General features: G+C 38.0%; 1 protein-coding gene across 2 annotated transcripts in view; it reads right to left on the bottom strand.

The window, feature by feature from the left end:
- Positions 1-23,884, bottom strand: part of PCCB (propionyl-CoA carboxylase subunit beta) — a 57,380-nt gene that overhangs the window by 31,559 nt on the left and 1,937 nt on the right. For both annotated transcript variants that reach the window (XM_081302786.1, XM_081302787.1), the window contains exons 2-4: positions 21,907-21,975; positions 18,761-18,817; positions 16,492-16,605 (exon numbers count right to left, since the gene is read on the bottom strand). In XM_081302786.1, the coding sequence (XP_081158912.1) occupies positions 16,492-16,605; positions 18,761-18,817; positions 21,907-21,975 (240 nt within the window). The remainder of the gene's footprint in view (positions 1-16,491; positions 16,606-18,760; positions 18,818-21,906; positions 21,976-23,884) is intronic.

Genomic DNA, 23,884 nt, shown 5'->3' with positions numbered 1-23,884 from the left:
CACTCTAGTTCCAGCTCCAAACACACCTCATCCGCAGCACCCATGTCCACCCACAGTTGGCTGGAAGAGGAAGGAAAACCTCAGTGAACAGAGCCAGCAGTCACCCCGGACTCTGGCCTCTATTCTGAGGCTCTTCACACCCTCCACCCAGAGGGCACCCAGCAGTCACAAGGTAAGGCTGAGAGGTAGGTGCTACCTTCCACAGTCTTCAAAGTCTGCCCCTCCCAGAGAGGGGATGTCAGGGAGGGGAGGTAGGAGAAGCCAGAAAGGTTCCCTAAGAATAAGGGTATATGATGGGTTAAGCTCAGCCCACCTCCTGGAAAAGACTGGATGTGGGGGCTTGAGGACCCAGGCTGGGCAACAGGGCCCAATACATCTTGCCCTACTCCCAACCCCTTTCCCTCTCCTGAGCCCCATCAGCTTCAGAAAAGTGGGTCCACTCTTCAGCCTGCCATAGCTCTGAGCAGAATGTCTGTAAACCATGGCAGCAGCTAACTTTGGTACAAAATGTCTCTATACTCTCTGCAAAACTGACAAGTTAGATAGGTGGTCTTCCAGCTATTGCACAGTTAAGAATCTGAAAAATTCTCTCCCTAAAAAACAACTAGAAAACTGGACAAAATTGTCAAAAAAAATGTATTAGCATTCAAGGTTCTGGAAACGAACCAAATATTAAATTGTGAAGTGTTCATTCACGAAATACTGCTTAAGATGAGATGAGAATGGAAAGAGTCTGAGGCATTCTTTTTTTTTTTTTAAGTTGTAGATAGACACAATGCCTTTATTTTATTTATTTATTTTTATGTGGTGCTGAGGATCAAACCCAGTGCCTTACATGTGCCAAGCAAGTGCTCTGCCACTGAGCCACAACCCCAGCCCCTGACACATTCTTAACCAAGAATACTACCAGTGCTCATGCCAGCTCAGGGTTCCTTCAAGGTAAAAGTAATACCAGACAGTAATTCAAGTCCACAAGAGGCAATTAAAAGCATTGAAAAGGGGCTGGGGTTGTGGCTCAGTGGTGGAGCACTCGCCTAGCACATGCGAGACGCTGGTTCAATCCTCAGCACCACATAAAAATAAATAAAATAAAGGTATTATGTCCAACTACAACTAAAAATTTTTAAAAAAAAGCACTGAAAATGGCAAATAAATGATTAAATACAAAGTACTGAATGAATATAATTCTCCATACTTATATATAATGTAATAATTATAACACTATAATTTGTAATTATAACACTATAATGAAATATATAATAATAATGGCACAAATGATGGGGAGAAAATAGTTATATTAAAGCAGAGTTTCCATCTTTTACCAGAATAAAGTCAGTATTAACTTGAAGTAGACAGATAATTTAAAATTTATATTGTAACCTTTAGAGCAACCACTAAAAAAATAACTCAAAAAATATAGCTTAAAAAAACAGCTCTAAACATAGAACTGTGGGATATTTTTCGTTTGAGACAGGTCTTGCTGTGTCGCCTGGACTAATCAACAAACTGGTGGGTTCAAGAGATCCTCCCCTGACAACCTCCTGGGTAGTTGAGACTACATCCAGCTCAACCTAAGAGTTGAGTGACATCACCAGAGACAGAAGAGGAACTTCTAGGAATCTGGGACTGAAACAACAACTCAATTAACAGGGATTGTCTGAAGTAAATACTTTGGAACTTTGGAGTTTAGTTGAACACTTGCAGGATCCAAGGAAGAGTGTGATAAAGAAACAGGTACATCTCAGTGAATTTCTGCATTTGGTGTAACTGCTAGCATTCCCAGCCCCAAACCATGAGGTAAACCAGGTAACAATGAGGTTGGAAACCCATGTTCCTGAAGTGGCTAGCTGGGGCCAAGGTGGACAACAAGGGCCTTGTCCTTCAAATATTAGAGTTGTATGTTTTTGGGGATTTTCATTTTTGAGATGCTGGGGATAGAACCCAAGGGCCTCACAAAAGCTAGGCAAGTACTCTACCACTAAGCCACATGCACAGCCCAAGGATGGTGAATTTTGATTGCTGATCACTGCTTTTGATGGCTGAGGGGCAGCCTGGAGACCAATCATTGTTTCAATTATCATGGATTCAAATGGCCCCCCCAATACAAAGGAAAGAGATAGTTCGTTCCAACCCAGTGTGCCTTCTGAGAGGGACATTCAGGAACATCTTTACCTGATCATTGGTTGGCCACAGAGACAACTAAAATTTCAGTGACCATATTCAACTAGGAAAAGAAGAATTTGACAGAAACCATTGGTGAGGAAACCCAGACACTGGAGTTATTAGTCAGAGATGCTAGAGTAACTATCTTAAATATGTTCAATGAGCTAAAGGAAACCAAGGAAAAAGAACTCAGGGAAGCAGGAAAACAATGTCCGAACAAAATGAGTATCAATGAAACGAAAAATTCACTAGAATTTTCAACAGCAGATCCGAGTGGCAGAAAAAAGGATCACAGGACTTCAAGGTTAAACTATTGAAATTATCTAAAGAAAAATGAGTAGAGACATACCAACATATACATTTTAGGAATCCCAAAAGAGAGAGAACAAGTCCGATAAACTATTTGAAGAATAGCCAAAAACTTACCAAATTTGATGAAAGACATGAATATACGCATCTAAGAAGCTCAATGAACTCCAAGTAGGATGAACTCAAAGACATTTATACTGAGACGTATTATAATCAAACTGTCAAACCCAAACACAAGGAGAAAATTTTTTTTTTTGCAATCAAAAAAATATTTTTTTATTGATTATTTAAAGCATTACATAGTTCATGATATATCATCTTTCATACATTTGACTCAAATTGTGTTTTGAACTCCCATTTTCACCCCAAATACATATTGCAGAATCACATCTGTTACATATTCACATTTTTACATAATGCCATATTAGTGACTGTTGTATTCTGCTACCTTTCCTATCCCCTACTATCCCCCCTCCCCTCCCCTCCCCTCCCATCTTCCCTCTCTACCTCCCCTGCTGTTGTTCAATTCTCACAAGGAGAAAATTTTGAAAGTAGGGAGATAGGAGCAACTTATCACACACAGGGGATCTTCAATAAGACTAACCATGTAGGCCAGAAGGCAGTAACACATACTAAAGAAAAAACTGTTGGCTAAGAATTCTGTATCCAGAAAAGCTAAACTTCCAGGATAAAAGACAAAATAAGACATGTCCAGATAAACAAAAGCTGAGGGGTTCATTTGCAGTTGACATGTCATACAAGAAATACTACAGGGAATTCTTTAGTCAGGAAATAAAAGAACACTACAGTAATGTGAAATCATGAGAGAAAAACACGACAGTAAATACAACTTCCTAGATAAATATAGAAGACAGTAGGCTATATTTCAGTCTATAACATCTCTATTTTTCCTATATAATTTTAAAAACAAATTCATGAAACAATTATAAATCTGATAATGAATACATCTTGCATAAAGATGTAATCCAGATAATGACAACATTAGATACAGATGTACAGAAGCAGTATGCTCCCAAACTACTGAAGCTAACCTGGTTTCATTCCAACTAGTTTAATTGTAATCACCAAGGTAACCATTAAGAGAAGGAAACATTAAATATAGAAATGAAAGAAGTGAATTTTAATGACACAACCAAACTAAACTTTTAAAAGCCACAATGGTGGAATTAAGGCACAAAAAATATCACACATACATAAAACAAAGAGTTGAATGGCAGATGCAAATCCTTCTGTGTGGGTAATCACTTTAAATGTGAATGGATTAAACTCTCCTGTCAAAAAAAGAGATTGGCAGAGATCCAAGATGGCGAAATAGAGGAGATTGCTTTCCTGGCTGCTCCTTGGTGTGAAACCAAGAAAGCAGACAGGCAGCTTCTCCACAAGGTGAGTGAACCAAAAAAAAAAAAGGGGGGGGGGAGGGACTTTACTGGAACCTAACACTGGACATTCAAAGCAGATAGGAGACACAGAAAAAAAAATCCCCTGCAGCATAGCCACTGCCACAGCCAGAGAGGTCCCTTTGTGAGCATGGTAGATGGATAACGGAATTAAAGGAAGGAACCTGCATTTTGGGGAGGTCCGAGGTGTATCTGGGTAGAGTATTTAGAGACCACAGACATTGCCCAACAAACCTGAACAATTCACTGCACAATACCCATGTGGGGGGAAAGAAGCCACCATCTCTCCAGGCAGAATGCAGAGGACAAAGGAAAGAACGAGCAGGCAACAGGGAAAGCCAATTCCTGGCAAACTTGAGTTCGGTCCAAAACACAGGCCCAATAAACATGCTGCACAACAGTGTGTGCTTAAGTGACCAGGAGAAAATCAAACATGGAGAAAGGTTTACACAGGGGACAACTGGGAGGAAACCCACCCAGCTCTACCCCTCCCTCTCCAATCCCAAGGCTTGCAGGACACATCTGTCCTGGAACTCAGAAGGGTGGGGACGGGAGAGATTGGAGATGAGACCAAGAAACAGTGAGGTCTGTGATAAGTAGGGACTAAGAACTGGAGATTACTGGGGTAAAGTCTTCCAGCATGGACCAGTCAGTACCACCACTGGAGGTGCACTGATTTAAAATCTCCAGACCAATTAGCATTCAGCAAAGAGCCTGGAGCCTTCCTAAAGCTAAACCCCACCTCAAGGAACTCCACCTACAGATTACCTCTCTCACTCCGGCAATCCAGAAATCCCACTCCACAATACCAACCTAATACTGCTGAAAAGAGAAGCTGAACTAAAAATAAACCAAAATGACCAGGAACACAAATCACATCTCAAAATAACCTTGAACATTAATGGCCTAAATTCATCAATGAAAACTCCAACATAAAGAATTATTTAACTTCTCATCAAGATTTTGTGTTTTTTTTTTTTTTAGAGAGAGAGAATTTTTTTAGTATTTATTTTTCAGTTTTCGGTAGACACAACATCTTTATTTTTATGTGGTGCTGAGTATGAAACCCAGCGCCCAGCGCATGCCAGGCAAGCACGTTACCGTTTGAGCCACATCCCCAGCCCTTTAATTCTTTTTCACTGTTTAATTGTGATCTTATGGCACATGAACATTTATACAGTTTCCTATTTTTTTCTTCTTATCTCTAGCATTTTTAATGTTAATATTTTTTAATATTTATTATTTTTTAGTTGTAGTTGGACACAATATATTTTATTTTTATTAATCTTTTTTTTAAGAATTTTTTTTTTTAGTATTTATTTTTTAGTTATTGGCGGACACAACATCTTTGTATGTGGTGCTGAGGATCGAACCTGGGCCGCACGCACGCCAGACGAGTGCGCTATCGCTTGAGCCACATCCCCAGCCCCGTATTTTTATTAATCTTTTAGTTCTGTCTTCTCTTTTGCTCCCTCATAATCATCACATCCTATATCACTTCTGTTCTCTCCCCATCCACCATCTGAAAAGTTAAACCCTTTTGCAAACTTCCTGTTTTTATTATAGGCAATAACTGATCATATCATTTCTGTCTATTGTGATAATTAACATTATAGACATCATAGTAGGAACTATTTGATTTAATGCTGTAAATTGTTTGCACTAGTCATTATTATTATTGTCTCCCCCTAAACAGTGAGGCACTGGAAACCTTCAGGGGCACTATAAGTCCACAGAGTAAAGACTCTACTGCCTCAGATCCTTACCATTAGATGGGTAGACACACAAACAACATGAAAAAGCAAGGGAACAGATCTCCCCAAGCAAACCAAGATTCTCCAATAACAGAATCCATCAACATCACATGGAAGAAATGTCAGAGAAGGCGCTTAGAATAATTAAACTGGTCTGTGAAGTAAAGGATAATGTAAAAGAACAAATATAGATAGCAAAAGATCACTTCAATAAAAAGAGATTCTGAGGAAAAAAAAGAAAAGAAATCCTTGAAATGAAGGAAACAATAAACCAAATTAAAAATTCAATAGAAAGCATCAACAGACTAGACCACTTGGAAAATGAAACCTCAGGCAATGAAGACAAAATATATAATCTTGAAAACAGAATTGACCATAGAGAGAAAATGTTAAGAAATCATGAACAAGGGCTGGGATTGTGGCTCAGTGGCAGAGTGCTTGCCTCACACATGTGAGGCCCTGATCTTAATCCTCAGCACCACATAAAAATAAATAAATAAAATAAAGGTATTGTGTCCATCTATAACTAAAAAATATTTTTAAAAAGAAAGAAAGAGGGGCTGTAGCTCAGTGGCAGAGTGCTTGACTAGCACATGTGAGGCACTGTGTTCGATTCTTAGCACCACATAAAAATAAAATAGCAGCTCATGATTTAGAGTAGGGCAGATGAAAGAAAAGAAAGAAAAGAAAAGAAAAGGAAAGCAAAGCAAAGCAAAGCAAAGCAAAGCAAGGCAGGCAGGAAGGCAAAAAAAAAAACATGAACAGAATTTCTAAGAAATATGGGATAACATGAAAAGACCAAATTTAAGATTTATTGGGATAGATGAAGGCGTAGAGCTACAAACCAAAGGAATGCACAATCTTTTCAATGAAATAATATCAGAAAATTTCTCAGAATGAAATGTAAAATCAAATTCAAGAGGCTAATAGGACCCCAAATGTGCAAAATTACAACAGACCCACATCAAGGCACATTATAATGAGAATGTCTAGCACACAGAAAAAGAATCGAATTTTAAAGGCTATGAGAGAAAAACACCAGATTACATATATGGGGAAACCAATACGGATTTCAGCTGATTTCTCTACCCAAACCTCAAAGCTAGAAGGTCCTGGAATAACATATACCAAGCTCTGAAAGAAAATGGATACCAACCAAGAATACTATATCTAGCAAAATTAAGTTTTAGATTTGAAGATGAAATAAAAACCTTCCATGATAAAAATTTAAAAAATTTGGAACCACAAAGCCTGTACTTCAGAATATTCTCAACAAAATACTCCATGAAGATGAAATGGAAAAAGTGAAAACCAGCAAAGAGAGGAACAACAGTAAAGAAATAGTAAATCAAAGAGAAATTAATTCAAATTAAAAACTAGAAATAAACTAAAATGACCAGGAACACAAATCACATCTCAATAATAACCTTGAACATTAATGGCCTAAATTCATCAATCAAAAGACACAGACTGGGGCTGTGGCTGTGGCTGTGGCTGTGGCTGTGGCTGTGGCTGTGGAAGTGTGCTTGCCTAGCATGTGTGAGGCACTGGGTTCAATTATGAGAGAGAGAGAGAGAGAGAGAGAGAGAGAGAGAGAGAGAGAGAGAAATAAGGAGGAAGGGGGGAAATCCACTGACAACCAAAAAATATTATAAAAAAAAAAGACAAACTGGCAAATTATATTAAAAAACAAGACCCAACAATACGCTATCTCCAAGAGACTCACCTCATAGGCAAAGACATCCACAGACTGAAGGTGAGAGGATGGGAAAAAACATCCCTCACATGGACCACATAAACAAGCAGGGGTTTCTATCCTCCTATCAGATAAAGTGGACTTCAAGCCAAATTTATTTATTTATTTATTGGTTTGTTTATTAAATATATATATATATATAATTTTTTTAGTTGTAGTTGGACACAATACCTTTACTTTATTTACTTATTTTTATGTGGTGCTGAGGATCAAACCCAGAGCCTTGCATGTGCTAGGCGCTCTATCCCTGAGCCACAACCCCAGCCCTGAAGGCAAATTTAATCAGAAGGGACAAAGAAGGCCATTCATACTGCTTTAGGCAATTATACATCAACAACACATAATAATCATAAATATTTATGCCCAAACAACGGGAACATCTACGTACATAAAACAAACCCTTCTCAACTTCAAGAATCAAACAGACCATAACACAATAATGCTAGAGTTGAAGACTTTTATCCATATATATGAATACAAATGTGAATATAATTGTAAAAATATACATGAAAATATTTAAATGGATATGCATTTGTATATAGTTGTTTTTCTCTTTTTTTAACAATGTTTGTTTGCTTGCTTTTAATTTTTTTTAGTTATACATGGACACAATATCTTTATTTTGTTTGTTTATTTTTATGCAGTGCTGAGGATCAAACCCAATGCCTCACATGTGCGAAGCAAGTGCTCTGCCACTGAGCCACAACCCCAGCCCCTAGCTGTTTTTCTTTTGAGATGGATGTTTACAGTTAGAGTAAAGATATGGTATATGCTTATGTAACTAAACATATATGAAACTTTTTATGGGTAGGATTTTGGTTGCCATTGGAGTACATTCATATATATATATACATTCATATATATATATACATTCATATATATATGTATATACATGTATATGTATATGTATATATGTGTATATATATATATATATGTATATACATACATTCATATATATATATATATATATGAATGTATATAAACATATATGGAATATATATGTGAACATATATATAGACATTTAGTAATATTTATAATTGTTGTTTAAAAGGCTCACGATTATGGGTAGAGTTAGATTTCGTTCCGAGTTACAGCTTTGGTTTAGAGGACAGGTTAACCTTAGAACATATATATCAATATATATGAATATAAATATGAATGTAGAGGTAGTATTACACATCAAAATGTATGTACTACATATATATTTATACTACTAAATATATTTATGTATATATACTTTTATCTATGGATTTTTTAAATTAATGTATTTATTCTAATTAGGTATTTGTGACAACAGAATGCATTTTGATTCATTGTACACAATTGCAGCACAACTTTTCATTTCTCTGGCTATACACGATGCAGAGTCCCAACATATGTGCAGTCATACATGTACCTAGGGTAATGATGTCCATCTCATCCTACCATCTTCCTTACCCCCATACCGCCTCCCCCTCCCTTCCCTTTGCCCAAAGTGCCTCCATTTTTCCCATGCCCTGCCCCATTATGGATCAGAATCCACTTATCAGAGAGTATATTCGGCCTTTGGGTTTTGGGGATTGGCTTATTTCACTTTGCAAGGTATTCTCCAACTCCGTCCATTTACCTACAAATGCCATAATTTTATTCTCTTTTGATGCTAAGTAACATTCCATTGTGTATACATACTGCAGTTTCTTCATCCATTCATCTATTGAAGGGCTCCTAGGTTGGTTCCACAGTTTAGCTACTGTGAACTGAGCTGCTATAAACATTGATGTGTCTGTGTTACTATAGTATGCTGATTTTATGTCGTTTGGGTATAGACCTTGGAGTGGGATAGCTGGGTCAAATGATGGTTCCAGTCCAAGTTTTCCAGGGAATCTCCATACTGCTTTCCAGATTGGTTTCACCAATTTGCAGTCCCACCAACAACATGAGTGTGCCTTTTTCCTCACATCCTCGCCAACCCTTATTGTTGTCTGTATTCTTGAAAACTGTCATTCTGACTAGCGTGAGATGAAATCTTAGTTTCAATTTGCATTTCTCTAATTACTAGAGATGTTGAACATTTTTCAGATATTTGTTGATCAAATGTACATCTTCTTTATAAATCCTGGAGATTAGTGCTGTATCTGACATGTTTGTGGCAAAAATTTGCTCCCAAAATGTAGGCTCTCTCTTCACCTCATTGATTGTTTCTTTTGCTGAGAAGAAGCTTTTTAGTTTGAGTCCATCTCATTTTTTAATTCTTGATTTTATTTCTTGTACTTTAGAGTCTTATTTTTAAGGTAAGCAATATTGTTGTATTACGTGTAAAATCTGGGTAATACCTCTGGAAATGAGTTCATATATAAAATATCTATGGGTTTTGATGTGAATTTATGAACTTATATTCCCAAATACATAAGTACATTCCTATAAAATGTCATGTTTTATATGTATAGAGGTTTCTCTAAGGTGTACTGGTGTAAGCAAAAGTTGACAGGACTAATATAGAAAAACAGTTAGTTTAGGGATTAAACATTTTTATCCTTACACAGGAATACAAATATGACTACATACATAAAAATATACATGAAAATATTTAAATGGATATAAAAAAAATAGTTATTTTCCTTTTGAAATGAATGTTTACAATTTGTTCTAGTTATAGTTTATGATTATGTAACTGACTATATATGAAAATGTATGAGCAGGAATTTGGTTGCTGTTAGGGTATATTCATATTCATATATATATATTTGAATGTATACAAACATATATAGAAATATACATGTGAAAGTATATATGGATATTCAAACTAAAAAATAAAATAAAAATCAAAGGGAGGTCAGTAGAGGAAAGAGACCACCACGGGGTGGGGAGTGGAAAGCAAGGGGGAAGTGCTGGAAATTATATTGGCCAAATTACACTGTCCTGTTGTGTGCATGTACAAATATGTAAAAACAAATCCTATCATCATGTACAACTATAATGTACCAATAAAAATGTGGAAAGAAAATAAATAAATGAACAAATATAACAATATATAAATAAAAACAGATTGGCAGACTGGGTTTCAAAAAACAACCTATGTGTTGTTTACAAGAGCTCCCATTCAAGATTTTCAGAAAACTTGGAATGGAACCACCATTTGACCCAGTTGTCCCACTCCTTGGCATATACTCAAAGGACTTAATATGCACACTAATATGAGCACACTACAGTGATTCGGCCACATCAATGTTCACAGCAGCTCAATTCACAATAGCTAAGTTATGGAACCAACCTAGGTGCCCTTCAACAAATGAATGGATAAATAAAATGTGGTATTACTCAGCAATAAAAAAGAATGAAATTATGCCACTTGCTTGTAAATGGATGGAAATGGAGACTATCATGCTAGGTGAAATAAGTCAGTCCCAAAACACCAGAGGCAGAATGTTCTCTCTGATATGTGGATGCTAACTCACAATAAGCCAGAGGAGACACACACACACAGAAGTTCACTGGGTTAGACAAAGGTGAATGAAGGGAAGGGTGTTCGTATATGAATACACAACCAGTGTAACTCACATCATATACAACCACAAAAATGAGAAGTTATACTCTATGTATGTTTGATATGTCAAACTATATTCTATGTGTCATGTATAAAAACTAAAAAAATTAAAAAATAAAAAAATTTATTAAAGTTCAACTTCAAACTCCTCTAACTATAAAGATTTTGGCAAAATTAAGTCTAGCTTTAATAAAGTATATTACTAGGCATTAATGTAAACTTGAGATAATACAAAAAAAGAGCTCCAATTCAGATATAAAGACACAAGGAAAAAATTTATGTCTTATGCAAAGGGTAACAAAAAATAGAGCCATGGTGGCTACATTATTGCCAGACAAAGCAATTCTAAATCAAAAAGCTTACAAAGATATTACATACTGACAAAGGTTCAATATGCCTAGAAAATACAATTACAAAAAAAAAAATAGGCACCTTTTGTCTTAAATTTAGCACTTACTTCTTCCCATTACTATGTTCAGATGTCCATTCTGTTGTAGACTTTTGAAAAGAAACCATGTTTTTTCTTTTTTGCAGTATTACATAAATAAAGGTTTGCAAATTTTTCAAAATATATATAGCACCCAACAGAGCCCTGAAGTAAAAGTTGACAGAACTGAAAAGACAAATAGACATATAATAATAGTTTGAGACCTAACACTCCAACTCTAGTAATGAACAAAAAGAAGATTAATAAGGAAATAGCTATAAATATACATATTAGGAAAAGATCACCAATCAATAACCTAGCCTTCTACCTTAAGAAACTAGACAGAGTAAAACAAATTGAACTCAAAGCAAGCAGGAAGAAGGAAATAATCAGAGCAGAAATAAAATTGAGAATAGAGAAAAAAGGTTGGTTCCATTGAAAAGATCACCAAAATTGATAAACCTTTAAATAGACAAAAATAAAGGAAGGAAAAGAAAACCACATGTTACTAAAGTTAGAAATGAGAGGACACATCACTATAGAATTAAAATTACAAGAAAATATATCAACCACTGTATGGCAACACATTAGATCACTGAGCTGAAATGGACTAATTCCTAGAAAGACAAACACTACTAAAGCTAAGTGAAAAAGTAGAAAATCTGGTAAACCTGTAACAAAGGATAATAACCTCAACAACTACCTACAAAGAAAAGTCAAGGCCCAGATGACTTCAATGGTGAACTGCACTAAACATTTAAAGAATTAGAGGTTGGTGGTGTAGCATGTTGGTGGTAGAGCATGTGGTTAGCATGCATTTGGCCCCCAGAACCAAATTTATAAAAAAAAAAAAAAAATTCACATCAATACTTTACTACAAGTTCTTCTAAACAAACAGGAGAGGAGGCAGCAGGGCAGTTTAAGGATAGTCTCAGATCAACCCAGTTCACCCCACTTTCTCACTTGTAATGCTTAGGAATAACTGTTGAAGGTACTGGAAATGCAACATCCTGGAATAAGGAAGGACTGCCCAGAATATCCAGGTTCTGTTCTAATCCCTAGAAACAGGCTTTTCTAAACACTTTAAGCCAGCATATAACATGGCCAGAGTATAAAACCCAGGGGGGCCACTTTCTTGCAAGTGGAGTACGTGCAGTGAAGGGTCCATCCCACCCACGCAGCTTTCCTGTTCCTTGGGGACTGGGTCTCAGTAAAACCTAGGCTTCTGCTGCCTACCTGTAAGTAATAAATCCACTTCATGCAACTTGTGTGTATGAGTGTTTTGTCTACTCAGACGAGTTGGTAACCAGTGCACAGTGAGCCTACCGCACAGAGGCAGCACTTCTCTTTTGATGAGGTGAAAATTAGTCAAATGCCAAAACCAAAAGAAAATGTCATAACTGTAGACAGGTTTATCTTCTATTAATATCAATTCAAAAGGACTCATCAACACACTAGCAAACAGAATCGAGCGCCTTACAAAATCAATTACACACCATGACCAAGTGGGATTGATCACAAGAATAAAAGGTTAATTTAACATTCAAAACTCAATTAACATAATAATAAACAGTATCATTTGAAGAAAGGACAAAAGCTACATAATTATCTTGCAGATGCAGAAAAAGCATCTCACAAAATCAAATACCCCTTTATGATAAAAACACCCAACAAATTCGAAGTAGAAAAGAACTTCCTCAACCTAAGGAAGGACATATATATATAACAAAAAACAAAACCAATAGTAAATATCATATATATATTTTGGGGGGGTACCAGGGATTGAACCACTGAGCCACATCCCCAGCCCTTTTTTGTATTTTATTTAGAGACAGGGTCTGACTTGCTTAGCACTTTGCCATTGCTGAGGCTGGCTTTTGAACTCGTCATCCTCCTGCCTCAGCCACCTGAGCCACTGGGATTACAGGCATGTGCCACTTAAAGGTGGCATCATACTTAAAGGTGAGAAAATGAATGCTTCCCCCAAAGACTGGGAACAAGAATGTCTGCTCTCACAACTCAAGAGTGTACAGCAGGTTTTAGACAGAACAATGAGCAAGAAATAAAAGAAGGCCAGATTAGAAAAAATTAAGACTATCTCTATTTGCAGAAGGCATAATCATGTATATAGGAAAACCTAAGGAATATGCACATACAACTCCTATTAGAAACATATTAGAGCTAAGGTGATAGGGGCTTAGCCCACTAGTAGAGTGCATGCTTAGCATGCACAAGGCCCTGGGTTTGATCCTCAGCACCAAAAATGAAAAAGCTAATAAACATGTTTATCCAGGCTGTAGGATATAAGATCAATATATAAAAATCTATTTTAATTATATATACTTGCAAAAATTAATCCAAAATGAAATAACTCCAGGCCAGTTGGAGCAACTTGGCAAGACCTTGTCTCTAAATAAAATACTGAAAAGAAGGGCTGGGGATATAACTCAATGGTGTGGAGCATGAGTAAGGCCCTGGGTTCAATCCCAGCACTGTAAGGGGGAAAAAAAAGAGTAAAACACCTAATTCTCAAAAAAAAAGAATTGCAAGACATGAATGTTACACATTACAAAATATTGCTGAGAAAAATTAAAGACCACCTACTAAAATGGAAAAACATTCTGTCTACATGGAGTGGACCAGTCAATATGTAAAGATGCAAATTCTCACCAAATTGATCTAGACTCAATGCAATTCCTACCAAATCTCATCAGGAATTTTTGTAGAGTTAAAAACTGATCCAAAAATTCACATGGAAATGGAGGGGACTCTAGAACAGCCAGAACAATTTTTTTTTAAATATCTTTTTAGTGGAGTTAGACACAATGCCTTTATTTTATTTATTTATTTTTATGTGGTGCTGAGGATCAAACTTAGTGCCTTGCACATGCTAGGCAAGCACTCTACTATTGAGCCACAATCCCAGCCCCAGAACAATTTTTATGAACAACATAGTTAGAAGATTTTACCCAACTTCAAAACTTCTATCAAGCAATAGTAATCAAGACATTGTTTCTCTCAAGTAAGGAGGAACATTCAGATGAAAGAGTCAAGAATTCAGAAAGAAATCTTTACATTTATGATAAACTGATTTTTTGACCAGTGTCAGACAAAATCAAATGAGGGAAAAATAATTATAAACAGTGGTACCTGAGAGTGAATTTAGAATGTTATGTCACATCATCTATAAAAATTACAAGCCATCATATTATGTAAATGAGCCAAATCTATAAAACTCAATGAAGAAAACATTGGGCAAAATCTTCATGACTTTGTTCTTACAAGTCACAAAAGAAAATATTGATAAATTGAACTTTAAAATTTAAAACTTTTCACTTTAAAAGCCATCTTTAAGAAACTAAAAAGCACTTGGGAGGCTAAGGAGGAGAATGGAGAGTCTGAGGCCAGCCTGGGCAAGTTAGCAAGACACAAATCGTATCTGATAAAGGACTTGTATTCATAATACATTAAGAACCCTAACAAATCAAAATTCCAATTACAAGCCAGACACACACCTGTAATCCCAGTGGCTTGGGAGGCTGAGGCAGAAGGATTGTGAGTTCAAAGCCAGCCTCAGCAACTTATCAAGGCCCTAAACAACTTAGTGAGACCCTGTATCTAAAGTATAAAAAGGGCTAGGGATGTGGCTCAGTGGTTAAGCACCCCTGGTTTAAACCCTGGTACAAAAAATAAAAAATAAAAAATTCCAATTACAAAATGGGCAAAAGAAGACTCCCAAATGACTAACAGGTACATTAAAAGATACTCAACATGGGGCTGGGGTTGTGGCTCAGTGGTAGAGCACTTGCTTAGCATGTGTGAGGCACTGGGTTCAATTCTCAGCACCATATAAATAAATAAATAAACAAACAAATAAATAAATAAATATCCATCGATACTAATAAAAACACTTTTTAAAAAAGATACGCAACATGATTAGTCAGCAGGGAAATGGCATTAGAACTACACTGAGACACCACTGCACACCATTTAATTGGCTTAAATCAACACTTGACATTACCAAGTGTTGGCAAGGATATGGAGAATCTGCAACTTTTAATACACTGCTCATGGCAACATAAAATAGTATTTTCATTCTGAGAAACAATTTGGCAATTTCTTTAAGAATTCCATATAGGGCTGGAGATGTGGCTCAGCGGTAGCATGCTCGCCTGGCATGCGTGCGGCCCGGGTTCGATCCTCAGCACCACATACAAACAAAGATGTTGTGTCCGCCGATAACTAAAAAATAAAATATTAAAATTCTCTCTCTCTCTCTCTCTCTCTCTCTCTCTCTCTCTCTCTCTCTCCCCCCCTCTTTAAAAAAAAAAAAAAGAATTCTATATAAATAATAAAACCCAACAATCCCACTTGTAGGTACTTCCCTCAACGAAATGATCTGAAAACAATCCAGAGTTTTACACAAATGTTCATAGTTCATGAAAGCCAAGGAGTACAAAAACCCATGTCCATCAGCTGGAGTATAAACAATGTGGAAAACATTCAATAGAAGCATTCAACTCAGCAATAAAAAGCAATGAACTCCTGCACATTACAATATGGAATAAACCTCTTAAAACATGATACTAAGTGAAAGGAGTCACATGAGGAGACTGGAGAGACAGAAACATGAACAATAGTTATGAAGACCCAGGTGGGGGACAGATGTAAACAGGCAGGAAGATAATTCTGAAGTGAGGGAAAAATTCTAAAGCCAGATTATAGTAATGGCTATACAACCCTAGACATTTTTTTAAAAATCATTGAATTCTATGATTATACTGGGTAGATATTTTGGCTTTTACATAATAACCTTAATGAAACCAGTTTTTAAAAATATCTAGGTCATGGAGAACAAATTAAAACTAAAGAAACTGCACCAGATTAAAGACCACACCTAGCTCAAGTGCTTTTTCCTTCTACGAATGACATTTAACTAATAGTTTTCCCCTTTGAGTAGCCCTCTATCAAGAAAAAGGAAACTCTCCCATCCCCTCTTGCTTTTCCTCCACCTTTCTTCCCATTCCCAGTGACACAGGAAGGAGCCACAGAACAGACACAATGGGGCAGAGAACAATGGGAAAGATAGGGAAGCTCTGACCAGGACTTGGCTTATACAACTAAATCCTGTATTTTCTCACCAGGAAGATGTCTGCGTATCCAGCCAAGGACTCCACTCCCTCTTGGATCCGTGCTCCCCCAGAATCATTCAGCCCAATCACTGGAGCCCCCACTGTTATGGCCTGGTCCATGATCTGAGACAGCAGAGAGACAGCTTGTGAGACAACTGCTCTTATTATCAAAATCAGCATTCAGTGTTTTTTGAAAATGTTCTAAGTGTACTTTTCCAGACAGGAGGCATTAACTCTGGTTTCATTTCTCATGACAAATGGGTACCTTCAATGAAAGACAAAGGACCAGATATTTAAAAGTCCCCAAATACCCAAGAGCCAAAACACTCCCAATTATCAAGGAGTAAGACAGCTCGTGGCAGCTACTTCTAGAACAAGAGGCTTAAGCTGTAAATTTTCAGTTTTATTCCCAGAAACACCATGAAAGAACTGATGGACAGAATGGCCAAGTGGCATTTTCATGAAAGCAGATGCTGATCCATCTATTAACCTGGGGCCAGATCAAGCCTGCTTTTACTTCTAACGTGACAGATTTTCCTCATGGGTCAGTAGCTCTGACAGCATAACGAACAACATCCCTACATCCCTTGACAGGTTCACAAAGCTCATTCAGTTCCATTATCTCATTTATCCATTATAACATGGGCACTAGAAACAGGAAAGTTAGGAAGGTTTAAAATTTAAGTGATTGCCCCAAGTTCTCAGGACTCAGGTAGGACAGGACAATGTCTAGAACTCAAGTGATCCATTAAAGAAGGAAGCTCTGCCCAGTTATAGTCAGTTCAACTTTTAATACCAAAATTCTCCAATTATGGGCCACAATTTTATTCCTCCTTGAACATCTAAATTCTAACAGGTTTTTATTTGCATCTTCCAGTGCTGAAGATCAGACTAAGGCCTCCAGTGCCATGTCCTCATTATGCCTTTTTTTTTTTTTTTTTTTTTTTTTTTTGGTACAAGGGATTGAATTTGGGACAACTTACAGAGAGCTACATCCCAGGCCTTTTTGAGACAGGATCTTGCCAAATTGCTGAGGCTGGCCTCAAACCTGCAATCCTCCTGCAGACTACTGAGTAGCTTCTATTCCAGGCAAGAGCCACCAGGCCCAGCTCTTGCCCTATTCTCCACCTCTTAGCACCTGGACTCCCACCTAGACCTGAGGTGCTTTACTAAGGGCCCTCAGAACGCCAAGGGGTGAACATATCTCAGTGGTCTATGAAATTAGATAGAAAAAAAATTAATCTTCAGTATTTCCTTCAATTATAAATACAGGCAACAAATCACAATAGTTTTAGAAACATGTCACTTTGTCATTAATGGAAGTCAGATATTTTATGTTCAAGTTGTTATAGATAAACTAAAATGTCATTTTCATTCAAGCCTACCATGAAATTATACCAATTATTAGATCAACTGCTAAATCTTCCTATTTGATGCATTACAAATATGGTTTTAATACATTTATATTTTATATAGTTTATATTATATATTTTATATTTTAATACATTTATATTTTAAATACATTTTCTTTGCATATTTATTTTTTAGTTGTAGATGGACATAAGACCTTTTTTCTAAATTTATTTTTATGTGGTGCTGAGGATCAACCCAGGGCTGTGCATGTGCCATGTGAACACTCTACTGCTGAGCCACAACCCCAGCCCCAAATACTTTTTAATACTTTGTAATCTTACATATTTTAAATTTTAAAAAATGAGCACCCAGGCTTTACCAGACCATCAAAGAGATACATGTCACAAAATAATATGAAGAATCCCTTCAGGTTGCCCACAGTGGTGCAGGACTATAATCCCAGTGACTCAGGATCACAAGTTCAAGGCAAACCTCGGTAATTTAGCAAGACTGTGTCTCAAAATTAAAAATTCAAAAGGGCTGGGAATGGGGGCGGGGTTGTAACTCAGTGATAGAGTACTTGCGTAGCCCATGTGAGGTATTGGTTTAGATCCTCAGTACCACATAAAAATAAATATATAAAATAAAGGTATTTTATCTATTTATCTATCTACAACTAAAAAATATATTTTTTAAAAAAGGGCTGGGAATGTAGCTCAGTGGTAAAATGCTCCTGTGTTCAATTCCCAATACCAAAAAAAAAAAAAAAATGAAAGAAAGAAAGAAATCTTTCAGCTCAATACCACCTCTTGACAATTCTGCCCCAGGCCAAGTACCCAGCTCTGTGTCTAATACACTCCAAATACTCAATATGCACTATAAACTGATGTAAGTATTGGATTTATTTTCAATATTAAAAACTTACTTTGCATATCTTTTGGGCATGTGCTCCTGATAGACTGCCTCCAAAAACTGTAAAATCCTAAAAAGAAAGCACAATTCAATCAACAAGTAAAATATAACTGACCAGAGATGAAGACCCAGAAGAAAGAAACAGAAAACTCACAGAAAGGTGTGTGTGTGTGTGTGTGTGTGTGTGTGTGTGCGCGCGCTTGAGCTACTGGGGATGGAACCCAGGGACACTACCACTGAGCAATATCCCCAGCTCATTTTATGTTTTATTTTGATACAAGCTCTAAGTTGCCCCAGCTGGCCTGGAACTTGTGATCATCCTGCCTCAGCCTCTCCAGACACTGGGATTATAGGCATGCAGCACTGTATCCAGATAGAAAAGTGTTTTTAAAGGAATTTCAGAAGTTGAAAAAAAATTAAAAAGAAAAACAAAAAGTCCAATTTATAGAATACTCCATCAATGAGCAAATAAAATACCTTAAAGGGAGTTCATGTATCGTCAAGAGCAAAAGACTTCACCTTCACTTTAGGAAAAATGCAGTTTTGAGAAAATAGCTTATGCAGAATTAACCCTAATAACAGATTCCATGGGTGTCAAATAAGCAATCCATCTCTAGGAAACGTACGGCTTTGACAAGTCAGGAGGGGAATAGTGAAATCAGAGCCCTCGCTGCCTCCTTGGCTTGTGGACTTTCACGTGTAAAAGGCTCCTGGGTACGTGGCCTCCCTCCTCAAACCCCAAGGTGATGGGGAACTAAAAACAGAATCAGCCCAGGAGGACAAGAAAAGATGAGGAGACAACAGCAGAATCTGAACAACCCCAGGGGAACTGAAAGCACAAAAATACCTGACTTGATAGGAGGAAATGGAAGCCCACCTATCTGCAGAGAGTGACCAAGGAAAATGGGGGTGGGAGGGGATGGGGCTGAAAGAAGAGGTTAATAGCGGGCTGGGGTTGTGTCTCAGTGGTAGAATGCTTGCCTAGCATGTGTGAGGCATTGGGTTCGATTCTCGGCATTGCATATAAATAAACAAAATAAAAGTCCAAAAAACATAAAATTAAAAAAAGAAGAAGAAGAGGAGGTTAATAGAAAGTATGTGTGAGAGGGGCTGGGGCTCAGTGGTAAAGTGCTCGGCTAGCATGCATGAGGCTCAGCACCACATAAAAATAAAATAAAGATACTGTGTGTCCACCTAAAACAAAAAAAAAAAAAAATACATATTAAAAAAGAAAGAAAGAAAGAAAGTCTGTGTGAGATGGTCCCCTTCACCCTGAAAGGAGGAAGGCTTATTTCTCCAAAGAAATCTGGACACACAACCATGGGTGAGATTAGGAACCTGCATACTGAATGAGCAAGTGCCCAATCCAGGCCTTTCTCCAACAACACACCAAAAGCTAATTATCAGGCAAGAGACTGAGACTACCTCTCTAGAAAAACAAACGCCCCAGAAAACGCACCTACATATAGTAACATCTTAGAGATCACAACAAAAAAGGTGTCTCATCCCTCCCTCACTATCTTTCAGGGCCTATTTCAAATGCCCTATTTTCCCTGAAACTTTCCATGACCCTGGATAGGATCTTCTCTCATCTTGAGTCCATAGCATTTGCCTGGAAGCTCCCTCACCCTGCTCTGTCCTCTGTCCCATTCTACCCACAAACTGATTTGCTTCTTCAGGGCCAGGACCTGTCTCAGGTATCCTCCTCACTCCCACTTACCCATGGGCTCAACAGTATTATTTTGATGAATTTTTGTATCTACTCAAGTAGGTAGGTAGAACACTATGTCCAGAAAACACAAGAACTTCCTTTGTTCTAGCTTATCTTTTTTTTTTAATTTATTTTTTAGTTCTCGGTGGACACAACATCTTTGTTTGTATGTGGTGCTGAGGATCGAACCCGGGCCGCATGCATGCCAGGCGAGCGTGCTACCGCTTGAGCCACATCCCCAGCCCTTCTAGCTTATCTTTTCAATGGTTCCTTCCATATGAGTTTTTGCTCAGCTTATACACATTGCAAAAAAAAAAAAAAAAGTAATTCAATAAGTAAGTACTGTTAAATACAATAAATTTAAAATTATCCAAACATACCCAGTTTAATATCAAGCCCAGAAAACATTTTAGTTTCCTAGATAAGCTACATAACTAAATCTATGAAAGAAACTAAACACTTAGAACTATATACACATTTTCATCTGTAGAGGGGAAAAAATTGAATTCAAAATAGTCTACTAGGTATTCTGTTAGTTTCTTCTACTGCTGTACAAAATTAAAGCAACACAAGTTTATTATCTCACAGTTCTGTCGCTTAGAAGTCCTACATGAGCCTCACTATGGGCCTTACTGGGCTAAGATCAAGTCCTTGGGAGGCTCCAGAAGGAAATCTGTTTTCTTACCTTCTCTAGCTTACAGAGACAGTCCCCATTCCTTCACTCATGGACTCCTTCCCCTTTACCTTCAAAGCCAGCTACAGCAGGACACATCCTCACATCACATCACTCTGACCTCTTCCCTGACCTCACTCTTCCATTTACAAGTACTCTTGTGATTATATTGGGCCCACCTGGATAACCGAGGCCAATTGTAAGGTCAGCTGATTAGCAACCTTATTTCCTGTTTGTCATGTAAGGTGACACATTCACAGGTTCCTGAGATTGGACAACTTGGGCAAGGGCATTATGCCACCTATGACGTTCTCCTACAGTCTCAATGTGACCAAACTATAGCTGTCCTTATGCAGTCTGACAAAATCCTTTAAGCACTTCAATGACAGTCCAAATCTCAAGAGTCCCCTGGTTGAGAGTCAAGGCCCCTTTGCCCAGGTTGCATCTGGGCCACTCTTGGATCTATACACATTGTCCAGGATACAGATGCCCTCTAAGCACACACCCAACGCTGTCAAGAGGAATTTCTCTTGGGGAATAAACTCCTGGTTCATGGAACAACTTCATACAAGCCTACTGCCCTATGATCTACCCTCCCCCAAGCAAATACAGGACTCCTCCTAAGAACACAGACATGTGAAATGAAAAACAGAAAATAAACCCCCAAACTGTGAGCAAGATCTCATTCCCCAATATTGCTTTGTTTCATATATTTTGTTTCTGGCTCTGCCCCCCCCCCCCAGGAAAGCTCAGCCTGTTAAGAGTTATAAAATACCTGACTGAAGATATAAACCAATCTTCCATTGATTCGGCCCCGGCCAGTGACCACGCTGTCTCCAGGAAACTGCCAGAGAAATGGAAAAACAAAGGTTAAAAAAAAAATTCCAATATTTCTTTTAAATGAATCTGGCAACTATGCCTTCTGAAAGACAAACAAGACAATTCCTTAAAATTAATTTTAAACAAAGAACGTCAGGAAATCCCACCCCTCTTCCCTGGCTCTGCAACAGCAAGTACCAGGCTACTGCTCCATCAACAGGAGTAAAGGACACTGTAATCTTAGGCTTCATCTTCCTTCCTACAAGCAAAATAATTGGGCTGCGGTGTAGAGTGCTTGCCTAGTGCATGCACAAGGCCCTAGTGAATGTTTGAGGTCACTAAAAACTGAGTACCTGCCGGATGCAGTGGCATACACCTATAATCTCAGCGGCTCAGGAGGCTGAGGCAGGAGGGTTGAGAGTTTAAAGCTAGTCTCAGCCAAAATAAGGTGCTAACAACTCATTGAGACCCTGTGTCTAAATAAAATACAAAACTGAATATCTTTCATGGATATTCATCCCCCCCCAAAAAAGGCAAAATAATCAAGAGACTCCCTAGGGCCACCATTGCCAGATACTCATGGGAAGAACAAGGGATACATAAAGAAACATGGCAACTTCTCCAAACCAAACCTTCCTACCCCAAACCTTAAAAAAAGCAAGCTTGCCATTTTGCATGGAAACTCAGTAATCAGTGTGGCCCACATGGAGCCAGTTGGTTTGGTGCCAAGTTTATAAATCTTTGGTCACAAATAGCATATATTCAGAAAACTGGATCAAAATTAAGTCCAGGGCTGGGGATGTAACTCAAGCAGTATAACGCGCTTGCCTGGCATGCGCGGGGCGCTGGGTTCGATGGAATGTGAGTGGGCTGCTAGCAACTTGTGCAGTAGACTCAGCACCACATAAAAAAAAAAAAAAAAGATGTTGTGTCCACTGAAAACTAAAAATTAAATATTTAAAAATTCTCTCTCTCTTCTCTCTCTCTAAAAAAAAAAAAAAAAACAAGTCCAAATGACTCCATGCATCCATGAAAGATATTCAGATTTATGTTTTATTTAGAGACATGGTCTCACTGAGTTGCTTAGCACCTCACTTTTGCTGAGACTGGCTTTGAACTTGAGATCCTCCTGCCTCAGCCTCCTGAGCTGCTGAGATTATGGTTCTCAGACTATAACATAGCTAAAAGACATTCTCATGACCCTCCTTACAAATTTGTCATATACTAGCAAGAACTGAATCCTCAACCAAAGCCCTAGGAAATGGGCTCGAGTCCACTTGCACAGGTTGCTAGCAGTTCACTCACATTCCATCTGCAAGGGGAAAGGTGATGAAGACCCTGGAGACCCCAGCAGTACTTCTCCATAGGACTTCCCAGAAAAGCTTTGGAGATTGATTGCTGTAATGGGAAGGGCAGCAGAGCCTATGGTATTCATACCACCACTTGAATAGATACCTTATTTTTATCAGCAGCCATTCCAAATCTGCACATCTGTGTTCACAAACATATCGCTCTCAACAAAGCTGCCAGGGTCCAGCAAGAGACTGATCCGCTCCCTGGCAGTGAGAGCTTTCCCTAAAACACAACAAAGATCACTCACTGATGTTATTGCAGACTTAGAGTTTTAATCAGCTTTTTTGCTGCTGTGAACAAAAGACCTGAAAAAACAATTTTAGAGGAGGAAAAGCTTATTTGGGGATCACGGTTTCAGAAGTCTCAGTCCAAGGTGGCCAACTACATTGCTCTGGACTCAAGGTGAGGCAGAACATCATGGCAAAAGAGTGTCGTGGAGGAATACAGCCCAGAACATGGCACCAGGATGCAGAGAGCTCTAGCGTGTGCTTCTGCACCTGAGCTCTACTCTCCAGGGACAAAATATATATTTCAAAGGCACATCCCCTCCAACCACACCCTACCCCTGCCTAGGTACCACC

The sequence above is a fragment of the Spermophilus citellus genome (assembly GCF_964194105.1).
Source record: "Spermophilus citellus genome assembly, chromosome: 7".
In the NCBI taxonomy this organism is placed as follows: Eukaryota; Metazoa; Chordata; class Mammalia; order Rodentia; family Sciuridae; genus Spermophilus; species Spermophilus citellus.
This window is presented reverse-complemented; position numbering and strand designations above follow the sequence as displayed.